General features: G+C 45.1%; 1 protein-coding gene across 1 annotated transcript in view; it reads left to right on the top strand.

Moving 5' to 3' along the window:
* ABTB2 (ankyrin repeat and BTB domain containing 2) overlaps positions 1–24,761 on the top strand; it is a 111,675-nt gene that overhangs the window by 68,389 nt on the left and 18,525 nt on the right. Inside the window, exons 2-3 of the mRNA XM_071428307.1 lie at positions 3,770–3,916; positions 6,499–6,709. Coding sequence (XP_071284408.1) covers positions 3,770–3,916; positions 6,499–6,709 — 358 coding nt within the window. The remainder of the gene's footprint in view (positions 1–3,769; positions 3,917–6,498; positions 6,710–24,761) is intronic.

The raw sequence follows: 24,761 nt of genomic DNA on the forward strand, positions 1-24,761 counted from the left end.
TTTGCCTGTATCTTGAGAGCAAAAGAACAGAATTTGATGCCAGCCTCTGAATTATGAGGACATTCAGAGATGGACCTGGGGTTCCTTACAGGAATTTTCCTGCTTGAGGAACTGGATTGACTGCCCAGCCTGGGAAGTCATAGAATCAGGCAGTGGTTTGGCTTAGAAGGCACTTTTAGAGATAATTTTGTTCCAAACCCCTTGCCATGGGCAGGAACACCTTGCCTTAGACCAGGTTGCTCCAAATCCTGTCAAACCTGGCTTTGAACACTCCCAGGGATGGGGCAGCCACAGTTTTTCTGGGAAACTGTGCCACGGCCTTCCCACCCTTACAGTAAAAAATTCCTTCCCGACATCCCCTCTAAACGCACCCTTCTTCAGTTCAAAGCCATTCCCCTTTATGCTGTCACTCCATGCCCTTGTCCAAAACCCCTCTCCAGCTCTCTTGCATCCCCTAGGTCCTCCCTGGACCCTTCACCTCTCCAGGTTGAACATTCCCAACTCTCCCAGCCTGTCTCCAAAGCAGAGGTGTTCCAGCACGTGCTGGAAACCACACAAGAGCTTTGCCCAGCCCTGCTCGGGGGAGCCCTCACGTTGCAGCCAGAGCTCTCCGCAGAGCTGCTGCACCTCTTAAAGCAGAAAGATGTCCAGGAGTGTGAACAGACTTTTCCCTGGATCTTGCTCAGACTGGAAACATTTTCAGTTGCTATTAAAAAGCATCAGATTACGGACAACAATTTCAAACTCTTTAGGCAAGCAGAATAATTTGAGTTTAAGGAACTGCTTAACTGGAATTCACCCAGTCGTGACTGCCTTTTAAGAGCGTTGGCAGCAAGTGCTTGTGAACAGGTTTCATATTTAACTGAGGCAGAATAAATATGGCTTTATTTCCAGCTGCTGTTTCAAAAACTATGGAAAGATCAGGAAAAAATTGTTAGCCAGCCGTGCTTTAATTGAGAATCAGGCCATTCCAGGGGTGACTTGTGAGCTCTTGCTGCTCCTGAGGTTTGAGCTAAGCCACACTTGAATTTAGTCTCTCCTTAGCTCCACCAGGGCCTGGATCCTGTACTTAAAATCTTAATTAAACATGCTGCCCAAGTGGTTCATTCCTGCACAGTAATTATGTATTGTTCTGCATTGTTTTGAGGGAAAAACACAGTTTGGAAAGTCAGGAAATAAAGGTGAATATCAAACTGAGAGTGTTCTGACATGGATTGATTTATTTCAGTTGCAGTTTTGCTTATCTTGCTAGTCATTATTAAAACCAGTGTTGCCACTAGTATGAAAATGCAGGAATGTGAATGCCAGACAGAAACTGCCCATGGTTTATACCATTTTAACACCTGTTGACTGAAAATTCCATGATTTGGGAAGTAGGAGAGCAAGAACAATAGTTTGGGATACAAATAATCAGCACAAGGCACTTGCCTGTTATCAAAAAACGGGGTTTTTAATTGGTATTAAAGATTAAATCCTGTTCCTACTTAAAACAGCACTGGGCAAAGCTTGACTGCAGATGTCCTTGTGCCTGAATTTCTGATCTGAAGAGCAACAATGATGCTTTTCCAGCTCTACAGAGTTACTGGGAGTGGATCAGAGGGGAAACCCAGGGTTAGGGTGCTGCAAGATAGAATAGTTGTGTGGTACATTTCTGTTTTGCTTCCCAGTGTCCCAAAATCAGTGTTGGGAGGTGTGTCCTCATTCCCAGGCCTGCTTGTACCTGCGGAGACCTGCCAGATGTGGGGAGCCTTGGGAATCTGTGTGTCATTCATCCCCCTCTCCAATCCCAGGGTGGCATCACTGGGCTTTGGCACATGGCCAAAGTCTTGGTGAGTTCCTTATTCCTCTCTGGTGCCTGAAGGATGTTCCTCAGCTGTGCCAAGGCAGGTGACAGCATAAATCTTGTCCATAGCTATCTTGGATGAGTCATTTTTCCAAAGGTAAATAAATCCTCCCTGTTTCCAAGCATCACCTGGCAAACTGTGAACTGAAAAACTGAGAAAATGTTGTTGCCTTTTGCGAGCCAAAGCGTTCTGCAAATCTTTAATTCCTTGTTAGAAAACACAACCAACTGAAAGGGGCTGGCAGAGAAAATGTGCCCCTCTCCTTTCCCTCTGCCGGGCTCAGCAGTGGAGCTGCCGGTTTCTGTTTTTGCCTCTGTCGAATTATGTGCCTCTATTTGAAAGTTTTGACAAACCAGGCTGTTTTCATTCTCCCTCTGCCATAAATTCAATCCATATGTCTCTCAAACATCCTTTCATAGCTTTGGCATGGAAAAGGAAGTGGCTTAGGCTCTGTATAGTGTATTTAAAGCAAAGCTCTCCTAGTTTGCATGCATGGCTTCTGGTAGCTCTTAAAGCCTCAACTTCCTAATTATTCAGGTTAAGAGGGCATTGGCAGAGCATTCTCCATTAACCAACAGTGATGTACAGTGAAGAAGCACAACAGGATAAATCATTCCCTTATTCTCATCATGTCCAGGAAGTTTTTGATACAGCCCTTGGCTTTGCCACAAAGCAGGATGCAAAGAGGATGTGAAAAGGGTAGGAGAGATCAATCCAGCATAAAATCTCAAAAGAGAACATCAAGACAAAGAAACAAAAGGTCTTGCACAATGAGTTGCAGGGTTTTGTTGGGCAACAATACCCAGCACCTATGTGACAGGAGGTCACTGCCACAGGAGTAAAGGATCTCCACATCCCAGCCTGAGCCAGGGTCGGGAGGTAAGGGCGGAAGGAAACGTGGGTCCGAGCTGAACTCTATTGCTGGGGATCAAAGTTAAAAAGCAGAAATACAGGATGCAGCAGGCTAAGAGCACAGGCAGTCGTGGCTGCTCTGAGTGCCCTTGTCTGGAATCAGGGAAAATATGGGCCAGGAGGTGCTGCTGGAATTGTGGGATGGATCTGTAATTAAAAATGGGGCAGTAGGGAGGGCACAGGAACAATGGCTGAGTGACTGCAGGTGGCTTTTTGGAGTCCACCTGCCCTGTGGATGCAGTGGCACCAGATCTACCCCAGGGTGCCCCTTGACAGGGCAGGTCACTCTCCGAGCCCAGCCTTTCACGCTCCCTGCCTCACATCCACTCCAGAGGTCACATTCCCCCTTTTCTCTGTGCCACACAGAGCAATCAGTTCCTGTGCATTTGATGGAGAGGAGATGTGTGTGGTAAACATGTGTCTGCAGTGTAATTACCTTCCTAATCTCTCTCTCTCTCTCTCTCACATGGGGTCATTTACAGAGACGAAAATTCAGGCAGCCTCAGAACTGCTGGGCGCATCCAGAGGCGTGCACATGCAGAAACCACAGTCTGAGCACCTGAAACTGCATGGCAGGTTCAAAGGGCTGGCACAGCCCCTGGTTTTGTTTGCAGGGTTCCAGGGATGAGGTGGACTCCAGGCTATATTCCACATCTCTCCAGATCAGGCCTTTCTATCTGGGGATCTGCATACAGCTGTTCAGCAGCAAGCCGTGTGTGCGCGGCCCTGTTGTTGTATAAACAAGAGTAGAGACTTAACCAAAGCTTTTCATGTAGTTTTATCTCGACTGCAATTTGTTTCCAGCTCTTAAAGGCTGTAGGAACATCCAGCCTTACTCCCTGGAGCCCGTTTCAGCCATTCCAGCAGTGTTCACAGCGCTGTTTGATTTCCTTTGAACCCGTTCAAAAATTCCCGGAGAAAGGTGTGAGTTCTGTATCCCTCCTGGAGGGATTTGCTTTTCCACACGAAGTGTGGGCTGATTTGTAAGAGGTGTGCTGTGTGCTCTGTCCCAGGTGTGCTGTCCCTCCCTGCCTACTTCAGCCCCTACCACGACGGCTCGGTGTGCAGCGACGGCCGGGCCGACGCCTACGCGCAGCTGGAGCTGCGGACCCTGGAGCAGTCCCTGCTGGCCACCTGCGTTGGGAGCATCTCGGAACTGAGTAAGTCTGGGATGGAATCCTCTAATCCACCGTGGGGCTCTTCCAGCAGGGCACAAGAGCCCCATCCCTCCTCCTCCACTGCTGAGGGGCAGCAGGAGCACTGCCACTGTTGGCAGCGTGAGCAGCATTTAATGTTGGGTGAGATGTAATCGTCTGGTGGTGCTGTTTATGAAAATCAGCTGGTTTCATTAGTCTGTTTAATGTCTCATTCAACTGGAGAGGTGTGAGATGTGCTTCTTTTTTTTTGGTAGAGATGTTACTGCCAGATGAAATTGGATGCTCTTTCCCAGATGCCTCTTGAGGCTCTCCTGTGCATTTGTGAAGCACAGCAAAACTCCCAAAGACAGCAAAGAGGGTTCTCTTGGTTAGTGTTTCTGCAGTGGACATGTCTGGGATATTCAAGGAAAAGTTTTTGGTTACTTAAAAAACAAAAAGCGAAGGAAAAAGAAAATCTGAGAGCACTCTGGTAACAAAAACTTGTTCAATCCCCCTTTTTTTTTTTTAAAGCTGACCAAATGAAATGTTCCATTCCTAGAGTACTCACAAAGCCCCTTTAAAGTAAACAAAAATGATTTGTGTTTTCCTGGTCTACTTTCCCCCTTGCAACGTTTCTGCTGGCATCACTTTCTTAGCCTGCACCATCTGAATGCTAATGAATGCCAGGGCCAGTAAGGAGTTTGTGTGTTTCACCATTTATTTTGCAACCTGCCTTAGTTTGAGGTTTTCAAATTCCTTCAACACACCTCTATTTATCCTGGAACACAAGAGAACATTTGTAGCAAGGGGCTGGGATTGAATACAGCTTCCTCTCTCCCTCTTCCCCCATCCCTGCCTGGCCAACTTGGTCAGTACATCCAGTGAATGGCTCCCCTGATACAGTTGCCTTTTTTTTTTTTTTTAAAAACGTTGCTGCCCATTGCCAGAAAAATAGAGTGAGTGTGCAAAGGAGAAGGAACGTTATTCTGAGCTGAAAATTTGAATTCCAGATGCATTTCTGCTATAAACTGTGCAGACTTCTGTGTTAGCACCAGTGCTGGAGGATCCGTGATGCTCTCGTAAAACGTGCGGATCCTGGAGCTACTGAAGTGGAAAGGCAGAGTTGTTAGAAGGATTTTTTTATTATTCTGAAGTGGGTCCTTAAAGCTGAATGTGCTGTACAACAAAGGAGTGGCAGGGCTTTAGACTACAAGCTGAGATTTTTAATACCCCGTTGGTCTGAACCACTAAAAATGTCATGTTTAGACGTACAGTAGCTTTGTGGGGCTTTCTCCTGTATAACAGTAGAACCCCAGGGCTTCTGACTAACAAATTTAGTGTCTTGCTTTTAGATATAAATGAACAAATAATAACTTCCTAAGAATTTCAGAGGGAGGTGTTGCTAATGCATATGTGGCAACACTAAACTCAGGTTGCTTTCCCAGGAGCCAGCTTTGTGATGGGGTGACTATTTCGGTTCCATCCTTTCCCAGTATTGTAACTTTTGGACACAATAGAGCAATGTTTCCTGTGAGAGTTTGAGGGGACTGTGAAGCATAAAGCAGCAGAGATTCTCCCAAGGAAAAAACAGATCCTAGCTAAGTATAGTAATAATTCAGCTCACTGGTTGGTAGTCACACTACTCAAAGATGAAGCTTTTAAAGCTTTTTGGAGTTTGTAATGTACCACAACACAAGGAGATTAAACAGGGTTGTGCCTAAAGCAAGCTTATTGCAAAAAGACCAACTTTGGGGTCATTGCTCCGGGAGCTTTTTAAAAACCTGCAGTCCTAAAATTCTGAGTGCAACTGTGTGATCCAGGTCACCTTAGTCGAGGCCTCCTCAGGTCCACCGTGCTCCGACACAGAGGCAGTTGGCTCTAGTTCAAAAACCAAGAGGAATGAGAAGCCCAGAGACCTCCTGGACTGAATTTCTTATAATGCTGCGGGATAGATTTCTGGCACAGCTTGAGACAGCCAGCATGATAAAGATTGGCTTTTTATTAAGAGAGTCAGGTCCTGGCTGTTCTGGAGAAACCTGCAGCTGGGGTGAGAATGGGAGCAGCAGACCCCTCAAAGAAGGGGTTTCTGTTTTGAACATAATGTCACTAATTTGTCTCAAGTGCCTGTACAGGAGGGTAGAACAGCATGACCCAGTTGGAAGAAATGGGAGCAACTTCCTAAAAAAAGGAGAGTGAAGTATTGGTGCTACTGACTTTGCCTTGTGAGACTGTCGCTGCCAGGTTGGGCAGAGAGCATTTTACAAAGACATCAGTAGTTTTTGTAGGCTGGCAAAAAATTTTGGTATTTGTGGGTGGAAAAAGGAGAACACCAGCAGTAAACCAGCCAACTCACTGTAAAGAATGTGTGCTAACTGAGAGGTGTTGCACTTCATGTTTTCTAACTGATAACTTGGTATTTGAAAGAAATGCAGCAGCCTGAAGGACAGGACACCCTCTGCCTTCGTGGAGGAGGTTCTGTGCACACAGCAAACATTCCTCTGAGCTGTGAGAGCTTTCCTCTGAGCTGTTCAAGAAGCATGATTAAAAGCACTGTGGGTGCCTAATAAAGAAATGATTTTGTGTTTTCTCCCTGTGTGTGCGCGCAGGCGATTTGGTCTCGCGAGCCATGCACCACATGCAGTGCCTGAACACCATCCGGCCCGGCATGAGCCCTGTGAGGCAAACCCGGCAGCAGCAGCCCATCTCCTGGTCCCCTGATGCCCTGCACACCCTCTACTACTTCCTACGCTGTCCCCAGATGGAGTCCATGGAGAATCCCAACCTGGACCCTCCGAGGATGACGCTGAGCAATGAGCGGTAGGTCGCTGAGCTGGGAGCGGGCACGGAGCAGGCTGAAAGGGCTCCTTCTGCTGAATTTCCAGGGCAGGTTTGTGGGATGCTACCTAGGAGGCATCACTTATTCCTGCAGCCAGGCCACATTAGCTTGTCAGCCCTGCCAAGTTTGTGAAGCCTTGGAATGGGAGCTGGAAAGTGAGCTGGTTTTTCGTGCGGTCTTTCCGAGCAAGGCACAAGGCAGTGTGCTGCCAACAGGGCTTGTCTGGAGACCTTGCCAAAAGTACATGTGGTTGCCTAAAGCAGGAGAGGCCTTCCCAAAGAAAATGTTACCTCCTGAATGGTGCCAATTAACAATTGTCATCGTTCTGGGGAAAAGCCACGGCGTTTGCTGTGGGGAGGGTTCAGGGGATTTATGAACAGGGGATTTATGAACATCCTACTTGAGGGTTACTTCAGATGGTGCTGTGTGTCTGGAGTAGAAAGAAATTTCTGCAGGAAGCCAGGAGCTAACCAGGGAAGGCAGTGGGTCTCCCTGCCTTCTGCCAGCTCCATGACCAACTCTCAAAGTAGGGCCATTATTAGAGCAGTCAGAAATTTTCCAGCGGGATGTTTTTGCTCTTGGAAGCCTCCCTCGTTTCCTTCCTGCCCAGCCCCTTGGCAGGCTGCCTGACAGGCTGGTGGCACAGGAGAGCTGAGGAGCCCTCAGAGCTGAGTTCCTGGACAGGTCAGGCAGCTCCTGCTCCCCAGTTGCATTCTGGAGGGACACCCAGGCCACTCCAGACTTGTTTCCCCACTTCCAAGTGCACATCCAAGTTTCTGTTCATTTCAGAAATCTTAAATGGGAAGTTCTGTTTTCTGGTTATCCATTATTTATTCTAGCTTGCTTCTTAGATGTCTTTTTGGCCTGCTGGACATCAGGCTGAGGGAAGGTTCTATCCTGGCCCTTCCCAAAACTAGCCTGTGGTTGGGAAGTTTCCCAGTGTATTGATGTGCTGAGGCCATACTCATAAAACAGAAAAGCAAAATGCTTCTTGGACAGGTGAGCAGGGAGAGGAGAACATCTCTGCAGTTTTGTACATAACATGGTTTCTTCTTCCCACCTTGGGCTTTACTGTACTCAGCCCAGCTTCTGAAATCTATATGAAATCCTAGTAACACACAAATAATTAATTACAGAAGTAAAAAAAGGTTGCCTTTCTGTTTGATCCTCCCCTGAAATCTTTTCAAAAAGAGCAGAACTCTACAAAGAGAAGGAAGAGATGTACAGATATGAAGAATCAGGAGGAATGAAGTTGAATAAAATAGGAGTAGAGAGAAGCATGGCTGCACACCTCAGCCTGCTGCTGGCTGAGTTTTTTGTGCTCACTAAGCTTAATCTAGGTTACCCCTACATAGTGCAAGGCTGTTTATTTTGCACACTGTGCAAAAAAAAAAAGTTTTCACGAGGCCAGATTGTGTAAAGTTGTGCCACTGGTTCCCACAGTACAGCTGAGGCTGCTGAACAGCTCGTATCAGAAATGTAGATTAGGCTTTCTGTTTTGTATTCTTTTCAGTGCTCTCAGTGCAATGATGTTACTGTAGCTACTTGTTTTGTACACTGGGGATAATATATGAGTTAAATCAGGAGAGCAGTTATCTCTCCAATTGCTCCCAAACAATGCTCTTCACATGGTTCACCGGCGTTTTTCTGGAGGCAGCAGCTCTGTTCTGTTTTGAAATCCACACTAGATCCTACAACAGCTGGGGTAAGGGAAATTTCTGCCATTTTTTCTGACCAGTACTTAGCTGTAAAGGAAATTAAAGAGGATATATTAAAATGGAGCAAAAACTGACATGAAGAAAAAAAAAGGAAAACAACCTGAGCACTTAAAGGACTGGCTTTGAAAATTTATGGAAGCTGGAAATGAAATTAATACTGCCCATCCAACCCTACGTTCAGTCTGCTGCAGGATGTGTTTGTGTCTCTCTGTCCTGAGCTCTGGGCACATATCTAGCAGAGGCAGGGGGTGAATCCTGCTGGCAGCACTTTGCAGAGGAGGTGCTTTGCTCTCTCCTGGCTGAGGAGGAGAGAGGCAGCCGAGGCTGCGTGCGAGGCGCCGGACTCGTGGCGTGAGAGACGAGGGCACTGATTCACCTAATGTGACTTGGCAAGGCTGTGCAGCCCAGTTCTTTTATTCTTCCCTGAGCTGTGCTAAATCAGCTGCAAACTGGGCACTGCTCTTTTGTGTGTGTGTGTGTGTGTGCTCAATTTCTGGAATACACTTTGCAGAACACACGTGGCCCGTGCTCTGCAGCCCCAGCTCGCTTTCTGCTGGAAAAATCCCGGTCACGAGCAGGGACAGTAACGCTGACCTGTTCTGTCTTTGCTTGTGCTTCAGTCCCCACACTCCTGCCTAAATCTGTGCATCTATTGATCTGAAATTCAGCAGAGAGGGGTGGCTGTTAGAGCTGCAGGCTTGGTAAGGCCTGGTTTTGGGGAAGATCCATGAGACACAGTGATTCAGTGGAAGGAGCTGCAGTAGCTCATCCACAGACCTGACAATCGGCTGTGCAGTTTGGCTTTCTGTGTGTCACACTGCCATGCAGAATGCTGTGAAAATCATAACACTGTAGGATCTGGAAGATCTTCACTGCAGCATGAAGGCAAGTCTAGGATTCAGTTCTGAAACCATGCCTAATGGAGGCTGTCACGTGCAGTGAAGGGCTTTTAAAAGCCTGGCTGAGCTTCTGCACTTACCCTGCAGCAAACTGCAGAGGGTATGAAAACAGACACACTTGCAGATTTGAGGCACCCTGGTGAAGAGAGCCAGTTTCAACCCACACAAGTGGGTTTTTATCCATGCTAAACACCTTGGCAAAAGACCTGAGGTGAGGAAGGTGGAGAGGGCTGCAGCAGTGTGGTGGATGGAGTCACCTATACAGCTCTCTGGAGTATGTGGATGCTTTGGGATACCCAATAGGCTGAAACTCTGCAGAGTTTGTGGGTTGGGGATGTTTGCTTCTGGCACCTTCAGGTGAAGGCGTTGAAGCAAGGGGAGAAGAGGAGGCAGAATTAGAAAGCACTCAGGGATCTCAGGCAAAACATGAAGCATTTCCAAAGTGAATGCAGCTGCTCACTGTGCAGCCAAGCCATGGCCTACTTAGAACCCCAGAATGACCTCGTTTGCTGCACAGACAGTAAACCATCTGCTGTTTGGGGTCGAACAGGACACCTGAGGAAGCGTTTTGCAAACACAGAGTGCCACTTGTGCAATATTTTGGCAAGGGAATTAGACCCTGAGGTGAGCACTAGCTCAGTGAGGATACACCTGAGTGCCCGGAGGCTCGGAGCTTTTCCGTGTCAGCAGAGTTCTGTCTGTGCTGCTGCTGCAAAAAAGGCCTCTGCTGGGCAATAAGATACTTTTATTTTCTCTGAGATCCTAGTCTGTGTTGTGTTAGGGGTCAAGCTATGTGGTTTTGGACCAGGCACGTGGCATTTCTGCTTTCTTCAACTCTGTTCCTGTTCTGGGATTTCTCCCATTGCTTATGTCAGGCAGACTGAGCTTGGGAGCACTCTTGCAGTGTGAGCTCATGTCCCTGAGCATGTTTGCTGGGATTGTTTGGGATACTGTGACTTGAGAAGAGCCATTCAAAGGTAAACGAAGTTCCTTTCTCCTTTTTCACTTTTCCCCAAGTGGGATATAAAGCTTTTGTTTTATTTTTAATGGTGTGTCAAGGCAGGAATGCTCTCACAGTGATGCTTATCTTGGGGAGTATTTGTCAGCTCCCACAGAGCCCAAACCCAGGTCAATATTTAGGCTCATTTTACTGCTGAATGGACTGCTCTGCCCTGGGCTAATTACTTGGCCAGCATAGTGGTCCAACCTTAAAGTTGGGAATAGACACCACTGACTGCCCTCATCCTGTCTCTTTTTGGTTATCATCTGCCTGCAGCACTTATTGTTGGAAAGTCAGCATGATCTAATACCTAAGAACAGGCAAAAAAAGTTGGATCCTGCTTCCTTGTGTAGCTGATTATCTGTGGGTTTGGGTAAGCTGGGCTGCTTCCCCTTCCAGCTGCCCTATTAAAAAAACCTCTCCATTTTTGTCTGTTGTTGGTACTGTTGGTCTGTGGAACACTGTGGAGCTCATTCCAGGCTTGTCCATCAGTGCCTGTCGATCCAGCCGTGTCAGGCCTTTCCAAGCTGTCCGTGCTGCAGCAGTGCCAGGTTTTACATGTTGTCTGAGTTTGCTGGTGCATTATTTTATCCCAGACATCAGGGAGGGAGTATAAAACAATTTACATCTGCAGAAGCCCACAGACTGTACCCATCTTGAGCTTGTCAGTGGAAATCCAGCAAAACGCCGGGGAAATTCCAGAGCCGATGGAGGATTTGTCAGCTGCCAGCAGTGAAATTTTGGGGCTTGTCAATTTAAAGGAAATTCACAGCTCTTAAGCTGGAAAACTGGAAGAAGCCCAGGGGCCACCTCTTAAGAAAAGAGAAAGCTCTGTGGTGTTTGCCATGTGCAGGCTCCAGATTTGCTGCTTGCAAACAAACCTGGCCTCACTCAGTTTCTCCCTTGTCACAGAAAATCCTTCAGGAAGGCTGCTGCTCATCCTGCCTTCAGCTCAGTGGCTGCTCTTGCCTACCAGGCTCAAAAGTGACCTGGATTTGTTTTCTGCTTCCAACAGGAGTCTTCCCATTACATCTGTTACCTCTCGTGGTCCAAAGCCAAAGGATAAACATGGAAACCATATTTTTCAGGAGGATCAGGCAGAAAAAAAGGACTCCTCTGTGCCATATTAGCTGGGCAGAAGAGGAAGGAGCTGAGCTGCCTTCTTGGGATTTCTCTGTGGAGTATTCCCAGCAAAGTTATTTATTGGGAAACGGTGAAAATTGCATCTGATTCTGAAGGAAGATGAATCAATGCTACAAAAGCAAAGATTGCAGCCCTTTCATGCTGGTTTTCAGTCCTCTTTGCTTAAATACTCTATTTTTCCAACATCTGAACTATTGATTTAAATCATCATTGGCTGGAACACTTGATAGTTTTTGTCATGTGTGTGATCTAGACTTACTTTGGCTAGAACAGAAACCAGAGTTGGGTCTAAATTAATCCTTCCTGGTAGAGTGTCAAAATCCTGCCCAAGCAGGATGGATTGATTGATTGATTGATTGATTGACTGATTGATTGATTTTGCAGGGGCCAATGCAAATAAAGAGCCCCTATGGCATGGCTGGCTTTTAATCCCTAGTGATCCTGGGTCTCCTCATCGTATTTCCTAAATTCCATGTTTTAAAAACATATGACTTTGATCTTACCTAGTTCCTTTTTACTCAATGATTTCTAGGTGCCTCATTAGAAGTAATTAGAGCCTGCAGCTCCTTCCCTCATGGCTCACTGGGTTCTTTTCCTGTGTTCAAAAAATGCCTGCCACGACTAAATGTTCCTTCTGGAATTGCTTGAGACAGGAGTGATTCGGTCACATGGATCACATTTATGCAAAGATTCTCATTCAGATTAAAGAGAATATTAATAGCCCAGTTATTAGTGGGAATTGTCTCCAAAAAGTCTTGCTTGGCATAGCATGGGCATCCAGCTGGCAGGAAAGGAAGGAAAATCAGGAATAACCTGCAGAGCCTGCTGCTGAGACCTGGGTTTGCTTGAGCTGCATCCTCAACATCACTGGGAGGAATCCCTGCTTTCAGAGCTGGTTGAGGCTTTTCAGGACAAATCTCTTCTCCAGATGGATCTTTCCAGACTCTCACTGATCTGTCATGAGGCTTTTTCCCCCTCTGCTCCTTTTAACTGCAGGTTTATGGAATTTTATTAAGTGCCATAGCTACATCATTGCCTGTCTTTTAGATTTATCTGTGGCCTAGTCTTTCCTAATTCCACTTTAATGTATTTATGTCTGAATTCTTTTATTTTACAGCCATACCCTATTGTTTCCATGCAGTATCAGGAGCAGAACTTGATACACTTAGTTCCTTTGAAAAGGTCTGCAATAAAACAAGTTCTGGGGTCTCTTGTCTGAGAGCTCTGAGTATCTTTCCATTCTGTCTGCAGCTGCCTCACTACTCAAATATAGGTGGACAGGAATAATAAAAGCAGACCCTGACCCAGTCATTTGCCTTGAGAGAGCAAAATGCTGTGATCCTGCAGAATTTGACAGTACTTAAATCCACTCAGAGTATCCCTGAAGTCAACAGAAAGATGTGTCCACACATTCCAGCCCCATCCCCATGCCACAGTCTATTGATTTTATTCTTTCCCCCAGAGCTGTTTCGATAGGAATATAGTGATTAAATATAGGGAAAGAGAAGGAAGCCTTACAGTGAACTGTGTCATTAGGGCATTGCTTGTGCAAAGGGCACATATAAATGTGCCTCCTCTTTAAAGGGAAAAAAAAGCTATTTGCTATCCATGAAAGCCTAGTCTGCTAGATTTATTAGCAGAATAAAAGGGTTATAAACAGATAAGATCAACTTCCTTCACCAACACAGGGAGAGAGGCTGCTACCATGCATTTTTCAGACTTTGACCAGTTAATGTCAGCCTTAATTGTGATTTTGAGGTGCTCATTCACAAGGAGATGACATGAATAACCCTATTTCAGAGGCCAGTAAGCTGCAACCCACATGTATCTATTGACTGAAATTAACTGTTCAGTGGCAGTGCTGTTCCTGACCTTAGGCTCGATCATTTGTTTGCTGAGTCCACACTAAATAGTTCAAAACATTGAATATATTGCACAATTTTGAGATCTGAGGACACCTATCCTTTTAAAAAGTGAGTAGCTTTAGCACATTTATGATGAGCAGCTTTCACTTTCCTGCTGTTTATGAGACATCTCAGCACATATTCAGCAGTAACTTCTAGATCAAAATGAAAAAAAAAAATGACATTTTGACAGAGTCAGAGCCCAAGGAAGTGGGACTCCTGCATATGTGCTCCTGGTATTTTAACTGAAAGGCTGCAGAGAGACACAGGATGAAGTGTTTATGGAATATTAAATGGAAAGGAATTAAAACAAGTCTGGCTAAAGTCAGTAGGTGACAGACCCCAGTTATGCTTCCATTCCTGGAATATTCCTGCCTGTGCCTGGCATCACCTATTGAGGTATTTTTAAGCTGTATATTTAAGCTATTGAGGTATTTTGAGCTTTTTCTTTTAAAAAAATTGTTCATTTCTTTATAGTTCAAAGATTGCAGAACTGGAATGTGAGAGATGACCTTGGCATTGGTGAAGGGAATTAATTGCAAAGCCTGAGGATCGAATCCATTCAAGTGCAACTGCTGAAGCTGGCAGTGCACTCTACTCTCAATTAGATACTTTCCCCCCTCTCTTTTATGTTGTTTGTATAAACATGCACTGCTCAGTTTTTGGGGTTTTTTTTCCACCTCTACATATCTCACACCTGGGACAGACCAGCCTTTCTTCCACATTGCTGGCTGTGAGCAGTTTGGAGTGTTATTGTAGTGCTTCCAAAGGAGCCCCTGCATCTTCTGATCTTTCTGTTTCAGAGCAGGGGTGTGATACAAACACAGATTATTTCATTTCTCTGCAAAAGTGGGAGGAGAAGACTCTCCCTGTGTATGAACTGGAGCAGCACAGAGCAGACTGCATGGAGAGACAGGGGTAATATTACAGGTACAAAAGAGAGTACAGTGAAACAGAAGTTTGATGATAAAGGCCTTGTGTGAAGCTGTGTGGGAAAGGTCAGGTTTTTGAGCTGTCTTGAAACTTGGCTGCTGTTTTTCATGTTTTGAGAAGTCTCAAATGTCATGGTACAGATGGGACTGGACACCTGAAAAATCACCCATTTCATGTGGTCCTGGGCAGTGTGCTCAGCTGATCCTGGTTTTGAGCAAGGGCTTTGGACTGAATGTACTCCAGAAGTGCCTCCAACCCCAGCTGTCCTGTGCTGCTGTGGTTCTAATTTTGGTGTTTGCCCTCAGAGCTGTTTAACATCTCTTCACTTGGTGATTTCCCACTCAACAGGAATCAATACCTTGTTCCCTGGAACTGGTTCTTCAGCAGGCAGTGGTTGATCCTCACCACCTGCCTGGAGGTGTCTGACGTCTTTGTCCTGTCAGTTACACAATCTTTGTTTGAAAACCACAATTTTCTGCTCTTCCAGTGGTTTTACCCCAGTGCTGGGTGGAAATCCCCACAAAGGCCGTCACTGACCAAGGCCACTTCTGGTAAAAGTCCCTGATGTAAAAGTGTTGAGAAGTGGAGAGATGATCTCTGGCTGTGCAGTTCAGCAGTGAAGAGACAAGAGGCACTGTGTATGTGTGTGTTTGTGTGTGTTACCACCCTGCAATTACAGCTCCAGTAATTACTGTAACTAAGGCAGAGATGCCCACGTTGAGCTCTTGGCTCCTGCTCTTGAGTTCCCATCTGCTCAGATAAAAAAGAAGGTGTAAGAAGATGAGAGCCTGGCAACTCAGCTGCCTGGAATCTTGGGGCTGGTGCACCCAGGAATCTCCAGTGCCTGTGGGCAGCCCGGGTTGTGCATTGTTTGTTGTTTGCTCCTTGTGATGAGCAGCAAACCAGCATCAAGAGTGAAAGGAAAATAATCCAGGGAGACCTAAAACAAAGCTGTTAGAGCATTACAGAAACACAGGAATGAGGCAAGGTCTTCTGGCTTCTTTTCCCACCTTTTAGATAGTGCCTATGGGAATAATAGAGGACTGACTGAGAGTCTGCACCTCTCTGCTTGACTCTTGCAGGTTTCTGTCTTTCCTGTGTCCGTCTTTCCTTAAGGACAGCCTCCTGACAGCAGCACAGTGCTCTTGTAACTAATACAATGAAACATCAGTAATTCTGGGGATGAAAAGTTCTGTGCACGTTGCAAAGAGCAGTGATGGTAACAAGCCAACAAGTTTCTCCTTTTTCAGTAATTGCTGTTGCCAATTGAAGTTAATATTGTTTCCTATTGGACTAAATTGCAGCCCTTCCCTTGCAGAACTTGCCTGTTTCCTGAGGAAGGAGTTATCTGGTGCTTTTTAACAAAGGCCACACTAAATAAATACAATCCTGAGCCTTTGCTGTGCAGCAGCCAGGGCTGGCAGGTTGTTGGGGGTTTTGCTGTTATTGTTCCTGACATCTTTGTAACACATTGCTAAGAGCCAAGCTCCGCTGCAGAATAAATATTTCTGGGTGTAATTTGTGATAATAGCAGCTATCATTCTCTGTTTGACCTTATGGAGATTATACCATTAGACCTAAGCTTTCCCTGGGGTAACTGAGGTTGGTGAGTCTCTGCTGGCTTTCTTTTTCCAAGGCAGTTTGCACTTCCCCATCCCATCCCTGTGCTGCCCTGCACCATTTTTATCACATGTTTTTTACAGCAGCTGCTGAAGTGAGTGTTTCAAAAAGCACCTCTGCTCTGCAAGACAAATCCTATTCAAATGAGCTGCATGTCTGAGCTGATTCAGCCCTGGGTTTAGACTCTTCTGGGGCTGAAGCACCTGGTGTTGATCCCATGGGTGCTGGTCTAACATGTTTGCTGAGAGAGGAGGGACCAGGCTGTGCTTTGCTGGTGATGCTGCTGGAAGGGGCATTTCCAGCCTGGAGTCAAACCACTGGCAACTCGAGTTCCACTGGAGACTTTGTACCTGCAGGTCTCCCTTCCAGAGATTGGAAAGTCTATCTTAATGTCTAGAGAACAGAAGAGGCAGGCAGAAGCTGGAAGGTTTTATTCCTAGGCTGGCTGGAAAACTCTCTGCTGCTGCTGGAAGGAATTCAGTTAACAATTCCTCACCCCTTTGGCTTTGTTCAGAAATGGAAAAGATCCTTCTGGAGAAACAGGGGGCTCTTCTTGGACAGGTGCTGCAGAACTGGGGACATTTTCAGTGGGAAAGGATGAGTTGTTTGTGATGCAGCTCCAGAAGATGGTCTGAGAGGAATAGGAGCACGTTAGCATGGAATTATAACAGGGCTAACATAACCTGCTCAGAACTTATGTGCTTGTAATTATCCTGCTCCCAGCAGCCAGACTGGGTGATTAAGAGTTCCCTCTGTCAGCCCTGCACTGTGCCAGGTAGCCAGTGCTCAGTTCCCTGTTGGGGCTGCCAAATTCTTCAGGAAGGATCTCTCTGAAGAGCTGGTGCAGTGGAATATCACAGAAACATATGTGCTTTAAGTGACTTTCCATCTGGGCATCCCATTCTTCCTTGTACAAGAAGTTACAATAGTTTAATTAACACACTTTGGGGCTACTTTTGGGCTGCTAAACTGTCTGTGCTCAGACACTCAAGATACCTAAAGATAAGTGGCTTTATCTGAGAGCACAGTTTGCCCCAGCATAGTGACAAAATCTGGGCTCTGTACAGCTTCATTCACAGTCAGGGCTCAGAGGTACCTGCTACAAAGAAAATAGAATGAAAGCCAGTTTGTTTCTCAAATAATTTTGCTCCTTCATGGTTATTTTGAGGTAGAAACCCTGGGAAGAAAGGTGTGTGCCATGTGTTGTAAACATTTCATTGATTACTCTTTCTTTGTGCTTGAAATGCAGAGCATTGGATGCTGAGAGGACAGTTTATTAAAGCAACAGGTACTCAAGTGTAGAGCAGAATTTTAGAATGCTGTTATTTTCCTCAACAAGCTGAAAAAGAATAATTGTGCAGGTTGAGTGCAATGGTGCCAGAATAGGCTCATGTTCAGCTTTGTCATTTTTATCATATCAATCATTGATGCTTCTGTGGTTTGAGGTTTGCTTTTTGGCAGCAGCATTTTAATGGGGCTGAAAAGGAAAAAAAACTCTTGCCATTTGGCATTAGAAACAAAAATTATTGGTTTTTTATGCTGATCATTAGCTGAGAGAGCAGCTGGAGCTTGAAATTCCTCTGTGTTCCTGTAGGAAGCCCAGAGCTGCTCCCTCTGCCATGGTCAGCATGAACGAGGCTGGGCCTGTTGCAAGAACAGGTTTTATCTGAGCATAAAAAAACTTCATTATTTCATCCCTAATAGAATGTTTATCTAATCTATTAATATGAGACTATTTAAATGTGGCTTTTTAGAGAGAGAGGGGGGGTAGCTGATAAGTTGATATGGAGACTTGAGTGACAATTGGGTTTTTTCATCTCCCTATGCTGCAGGTGTCGGGGTGTAAACAAATATTGCTGGTGTCTTACTCAGGCATTTGCCATCTGGACATAAAATCTGCAACTCTGTAGTTCACAGTCCATGAGAAATAGATATAAAACTCTGGTAACTTGACAAGTTGCTTTGTAGGAGGGCATTGGTTATGCCTCTGGCCTCCTGTTTGTGCTAGTACTTGGCCACAGCATCCAGAGAGTGTCAGGGTAAGAGCTTTTTTTCCATGTGTCCTGTCAGCATTGCTCTTGGTTAGGCCAAGCTGTGACCTGCTGAAAGATCTCCTGCATCCATATATTGAGGTTTGAATCATTTTAATTACTCTCATTTGAGATTCAGTAGAAGTTCATACACTATAGCAGGCAAAGCAAGAGGCTGCTCAGCAGCACTGCTGGCACTAAAAGCAGACTTAATAGCTGGAATTTGTGGCATCTGCTGAGAAGCTCCAAATGTTGAAATGTAGTGCATGCATGCTCTAAATTTAGGATATTTGAAAACTGAAAGAATTTGAGCTTGGCCAATTAAGTCCACCTACCAGAATCCCAGAGTTAAGCTGTTGTGTCTGCCATTCCCAGTGCTGTTTAGGTTCAGTGATGATGCCCATTGATAGGATCATAAAAATCCCAGAGGTAGAACCATAAAAAGAGTTTGAAATTACGAGATTTCACAGTCTTAAACACAAAATGGGAGAATGAGATGATTTCTTGTCTGGCATAGAAAGACTTCGTTGCAACAGTTGTTTTCTTTAAATTCAGGACACTTCTGTTGCTTGCATTTCTCATATCTGTAACTTTACATGGCACTATTTATTTAGTTTTTTAAGGCAAAATGCAAGCATGGAACTCTATGCTTTCCAGTAAAAAGCAGAAACAAATTCATTCACCACTGGAATTTTCTCTTCATTCTGTGCAGTAACTCTTCAGTGTTTTAAGACAAGAACTGTGGAGCAGAGCAGAAGCTCCTTGAAGATTTAGGTGAAATGTGTTCATTGAGCAGTTTGCCATTAGGGCAGAGTGATGTCTTCCTGAAAAATAATAATTAAAATGTTTCCAAAATGCCACACTAGCATCTATTTGATCAGTGATGTTACTTCTCCCTCTGAACTTTGATTAATGGCAGATTTTGTGTCTTACATGGCACTATTAGAAAAGTGCTGTCCATTCATTCACAAATGCTACACCCCCTGGGCTTTGAATACCCTTTATTTAAGCAAATGGACTCTTAAATTACATTATTGGGTGGAGTGGATACCTGATTTTAGAGCACACACTGCATTATTTCACCTAAGAGAGCTGCAAACCTGCATGTGTCGGTGTGTTCTTAGTGCCTTCATGCTAAATTAATTCCTGGAACATCTCAGATTCTAGGAAAGTGAAAAGGCAAAAGATTTCTTGGATTTTCATGAAGAAAGCACTGACATCAGCAGTGGGGTGACTGATGACACACAGTGTCCCTGCTCACAGGAGTGTGACATGGCACAGGAGTGCCACATCAGTCAAGTCTATAGAAAAACAGGAGTTTCATCAACTTTTTCTTAGTCCCTAGAAAGGGAAAGAAACATCTTAGAATCATCTTTTTAACCTTGAAATGTTTTGCCTCTAGATACCAATATTCTGTGTTTTAAAATGTCTTATTTGAAACACTAATTAGGTTTTGGCTTGTGCTGGGATGTAAATGGGAAAGCTTTTCCTGTTTATTGTGAAAACCCCTTTGCTTCGGTAAGAATTGTCTTTGTTTAATGGAACAAACTTTTCCAGCTATAATTAATTGAACAGCTCTCAGTATTCCAGAACTGCAGAAAAAAAACCATTTCTCTTCCTGGCTCTTTGCTCACCCAGCTTTAACTGGGGAGCTCCGGGCAGTTTTCATGAGCGTGGCAACGCTCCGTGTCAGGATTTTACAAGTGGGCCCTGAAAACCAGTTCAGTGATTGAATCTGGCACATTGGGTTTGGCTCCAGAGCCAGCATATGCTTTTAACATATGCACATTGGCAAATCAGATTGAAGTCATAACTAAAAGGGCTGCTGTCTCAATCCTGCTCCTGCTGTTGGGAATTATGTGTAATGGGCAAAAAAAAAATTGGGGAAGGAGGAGTCTGGGCTGTGGGTAGTGAAGAACCAGCTGACCCCTGGTAAATCTGCTTGCAGATAGCATGGGATATTTTTTTTGTTTTGTTTTTGGTTTGGTTTTGTTTTGTTTTTGTTAGTTTGCCAGTGTAGCTGCTGGAATGCACCGTAGGAGTTACTGCTTGGCGTTTCTGCCCACAGGATCAAGGCTGATCCAAGAATAGCAGACACCCCACTCTGGCTCTCTGCCTGTGTTGATCTCTGACTATCACCTAACGTGCTGCTACAGGCTCATTCCTTTAATGCATGTAAATTGTGCTCCTGTCCTGCTCCGAAATGTACCAGTTTTTTCCTTTGCTGCTGGAATTGTTGGGCATGGCAAGGTTTTCCTGGGTCAGATTCCTCAGGGTGGGTCCTGGCCACCAGGACTCCACATGGCTGCACTGGTTGGATCTTGTCTGGAAAGTGTTTTGTGCTTGCAAACCAGGGCAGACACTTTTTTGTAAGAGTTGGAAAGGGCTTGGGTCTGATGTAGATGGCCTGGCCAGAGCCCCTGTTGGAATAATCATGGAATCAGGATAATGGGATGGTTTGGGTTAAAAGGGGCCTTAAAAGTGATCTTGTCCCACCCCACTGCCATGGGCAGGGACACCTCCCACTATCTCAGGTTGCTCCAAGCCCTGTCCAACCTGGCCTTTGACACTTCCAGGGATGGGACAGCCACAGCTTCTCTGGGAATCTCTTCCAGGGCCTCCCCACCCTCACAGGGAAGAATTCCTTCCCCATATCCCATCTGTCCCTGCCCTCTGGCACTGGAAAGCCATTCCCTCTTGTCCTGTCAGTCCAGGCCCTCTTGTCCTGTCAGGTCCCAAGTCCCTCTCCAGGTCTCCCTGGAGCCTTCTCTCATCCAGGCTGAGCAATGCCAGCTCTCCCAGGCTGGCTGCAGAGATGGGGTGTTCCAGACCTTGGAGCATCTCCATGGCCTCCACTGGACTCACTCCATGTTAACTGAGGTCAGGACTGCAATTAGGTCCAGACACATGGAAGAATAGTTCATCCCCCAAATGGTTTGCTGTAGTTTTCACCTAATGAAGAGCTTTAGGGCACTGAGGAGTTGGGAGCAGCAGCAGGAGCAGGATTGGTGATTTTCCTTCCTCTGCGTTTCCTCCGTGTCCATTAGGGCTCCAACAGCTCCGTGTGGGGCTGGGAGGACAGATGGAAATCTGTCACATCTTGACCCCATAACTGTGACCATATTGTCATGGTTAAACTATCATGTATATTTATCTGCCTCTTAACAACAACTGTGTACATTTGAAGTTGGTTTTCATTATGTTCTGCCTCTCTAGAAACCTTCCTCCTGCCTCAGCTTTGCAGATGTTGCAAATATGTTTTTCTAATGAGACACATGGCACATTCCAGAGCAGCACCAGTGCTTGTTTCCAGCCTGAAAATGAAATCTTTTCCCTGTTGGTAAAGTTTGTAAAATGTGATTACAATAAATAAACCATAGACTTGAGAGCTCTTTTTAAGTTTCATAGTGAGTTCCCAATGATTACTTCATGTTATTTTTTTTAGTGAACTCAAATTTAATTTTTCCTTTGATTTGTAGCAACATGAAGTAAAACCTGTCTGATGCTGCACCTTATTTTTAAGTGTGGTTTGCAAAGGATGGAAAAGGTCTTATATCTGTCTGTGGGAAGAAGGATCAGAGCTGCCAGTTCTAGATTTAAACTACTCTTGTACCATTTTATATTCTCTATATAAAGAGGAAACTCTGAAGGCAGATTCAGTGGAGAAAGGATCCCAATAAATATAATAGTAACCAGATGGCTTTCATTCCATTAGTGTCTGACTGCAGGATAACTCTCTAAACTCATGGCATAGCCAAGCCAAGGCCTTAGTAACTTGATAACGATCCACTAAAATTTGAGAACTCTTATCTTCTGAGATGTGAGCCAGTCATTGTTTTAAGGGAAGTCAGAAGAACACTTTTTGGGGTCAGTTGGATGTGGTTAAATTTCTTCTTCCTTTTCTGTAAGGATCTGGACTGTGTGCCTTGAAAGATGTTGCACATGTTGAGATGATCCTTGAATAGGGCCCAGCATGGTAATTCCTGCTTTTTTCTCCTGTAAATGTGGGAAGCTCTTGAAATTTTGTAAAATACTTTCGAATCTGTGAGGAATAGCTCCTGTCTGAAGCTGGTTGTATTTTGGAGCAACAATTTTGTGTTTCTTCTAAATCAACATCTCTGTTGTTATTTTATTCACATATAATTACATACTCTAAGATACATTTTTTTCCTCCCTGCTGCTTGAAGAGGGGTTTTAGTGTTTGAGAATCCAAATTGTAAATATGCCACTATTTTCCACATCAGTGTGCCATGGTTTGAGTTTTGGATACTCTGTCTTGCCTCAGAATCTTTTCCCTTCTCCAAGCAATGAGACTTCACTCTAATTTCTTTTTGACTCTGTTGCCATCCTTGGGATTTTTCCATCTGAGTGACTTTGAGCCATAGAATTTGATTCCAGCAATAAATTCAAACATTAGCTCACTGCACTGAAAACCTTTCCTTTTTATTTTTTAGTCCCTTGCAAACTGATCTTTAAAGATTTGGGATTCTTCTCCACGGGAGCCTCTGTATAGTCCCTGTAAGTCAAATATGGGGGGTTACCATGGGCTACCCCACTCTGACCATAAACATTGTGAGATTTCCACGTGCTTTAGTTCACTCAGACCATTTAGAAGGCCTGGGCACAGGCAGGATGGAGACTGTGCCTGTGTGGCTCAGGCCCTGCTCAGGCTGCCAGGAGGGAGGTGAATTTTGCCATTCCCACCTGCTTCCATTAGGACAGGATTTTCTTTCCCACTTTAGAAGAAGGAGAGCCTTGTTTAGAAGAACAAGGTTTTTCTTTTTTGCTGTTGCTGTCACTGTTGGCTCCTGCTTTGTTTTGCTGTAGCAGAGCAGAAGGCAATGAAAAATGGCAGAGAAGAGGTGGGGCAGCAGGGAAAATGTTTTATTCCTCCTTTTTCCCTCCAGGTTGGAAGGGGCTCTGAGCAGCCTGGGCTAGTGGAAGGTGTCTCTGCCCATGACAGGGGGGTTGGAACAAAATGAGTTTTTTTCGCCCCAAACCATTCTATGACTGATTTTTCAGCAGTCTTGTCACTGGATCCTCCTGGGGGCACAGCCAGGGGGAAGGAATGTGATAGAATGGCTTTTTTTGTGGGAAACCCCACTGTCTTCACCTGAGTTAGCAGGTGCTCAAAGCACAGGAAAGATCATGTGATTTTCTAACTCCTCTGGAGTGCTCTCCTTTTTGCATACAATTAACTTCCCTTTGCCAAAATATCTTGATCCCAGTGCTCCTAGAAATCCCCAGAAGAGCCCACTTTGGGAAAGATTTCTTTGTGATGGATATCCCTGAAAGTCTGTGATCCCACAGCTTCTCCTGGAGATGCTGCTGCATGTGCTCTCCACATGCCAGTCATGTCCAGAGCCATTCTAATGAAAGTACCTTTTCCAGGAAAAAGTTATCCTAAAGCTTGCTGTAAATTCTCTGCCAAATGCTGCTTGGCCTCCTCGGCTATGTCTAAATAAAACAATGTGGTTTAGCTCAAAGGAAGGGGGAAAGCCCATAATAAAGTCTGTTCTTTCTCAGAGTGCTCTCACCCAGCTCCAAGGTGATCCCCTCGGGAGTGGCTGTCCAATTCCAGATGGAGAGAATTTCAGAGAACTTACGAGTGTGAATATTGACAGCCCATGACAGTATCAGGCATCAGTGTGATCCTTCACAAGGTGTACAGAAGAGGAGAAGTTCCTATTCCACTTCCCAATCCTGTGCACTGTCCCAGTTCACACTGGCATCACTCCAAAACAACTTCACGGCAAAATAAACTGGAAGAAGCCATGGTGGCCTTGTGCTTCTAAGAAAACTGAGGGTCTGCGTCCCCAGGGAGCTGCTGCTGGAATATGACAGCTTCCCAAGGCTGGATCACTTCATGTGTGGAATTTAATGAGCTGCCAAATGCTTCTAAATGTCAGGAAGACCAGAGGAAAATGGCACCAGGCAGAGCATGGCACAGGCAGGAGAGCAGAGACAGAAATTAATTCTTTAGCTTGCAGCATCTCCCAGTTAATTTTCCACTAAGGTTTCCCCCCTTCCCCTGCTGCAGTCTGTGAAATGATCAGTGATTCCTTGGGGGCAGATGGATGCCCAGGTTAAGGGCCACAGGGTTGAGAACAGCATTTTATTTTCTAGGAAATGAGTAATTTCATTTATTTTCTTAGTGCGACGTGAGCCAGTGTTGGTGTTTCATTCAGCTGAACTGCACCTCTTCTTTCTGCTTCAATCCTGGGATAATGCTGCTTATCTGGTGGAGTGTCAGTGAGCAAAGGAAGATAAAGCTGTTCCCAGAGCGTGGCCAAGTTGGGAGAAAGGAAATAATTGGATAAAAGCAGGGAGAAAGAGTAAGAAGCCCATCCTCAAGCTAGAAATTTTGCAGAGAAACAAAGTTTTTTCAGCAAAATTGAAGCGATTATAGTGACCCTCGATAGAATAATGAATAATAAAGAATGATTTATCCAATTTGCACAGCAATGCCAGCAGTGGGGTTTGGAAAATCAGGACAGCAGGATGAGAACATCCTTCCTGACACTGCTTTTTGCATTCCAATGTCTGCTCCCCTTTGGACACAAGGAGAACCAGGCAGTCTGAGCTGTCACTTTTAAAGCCTTTGGAAAAAAATCTGTTGAGATTAAAAAAAGAAACAGAAGGAGAAAAAAAAATCTTTCTTCTTGCTATTCCTCCCAAAGCAAGTTTTCCACATCCAAGGTCTGCTTGTGTGGAAGCCATTTATAACCCTGGCACATGTGGATTTTTTGCAGAGTGGAAATTCCTTCAGGATAGGTGTTATTTCTG

Source organism: Agelaius tricolor, unplaced genomic scaffold, assembly GCF_023055355.1.
Source record: "Agelaius tricolor isolate 1412-34295 unplaced genomic scaffold, bAgeTri1.0.p SCAF_5, whole genome shotgun sequence".
NCBI lineage: Eukaryota > Metazoa > Chordata > Aves > Passeriformes > Icteridae > Agelaius > Agelaius tricolor.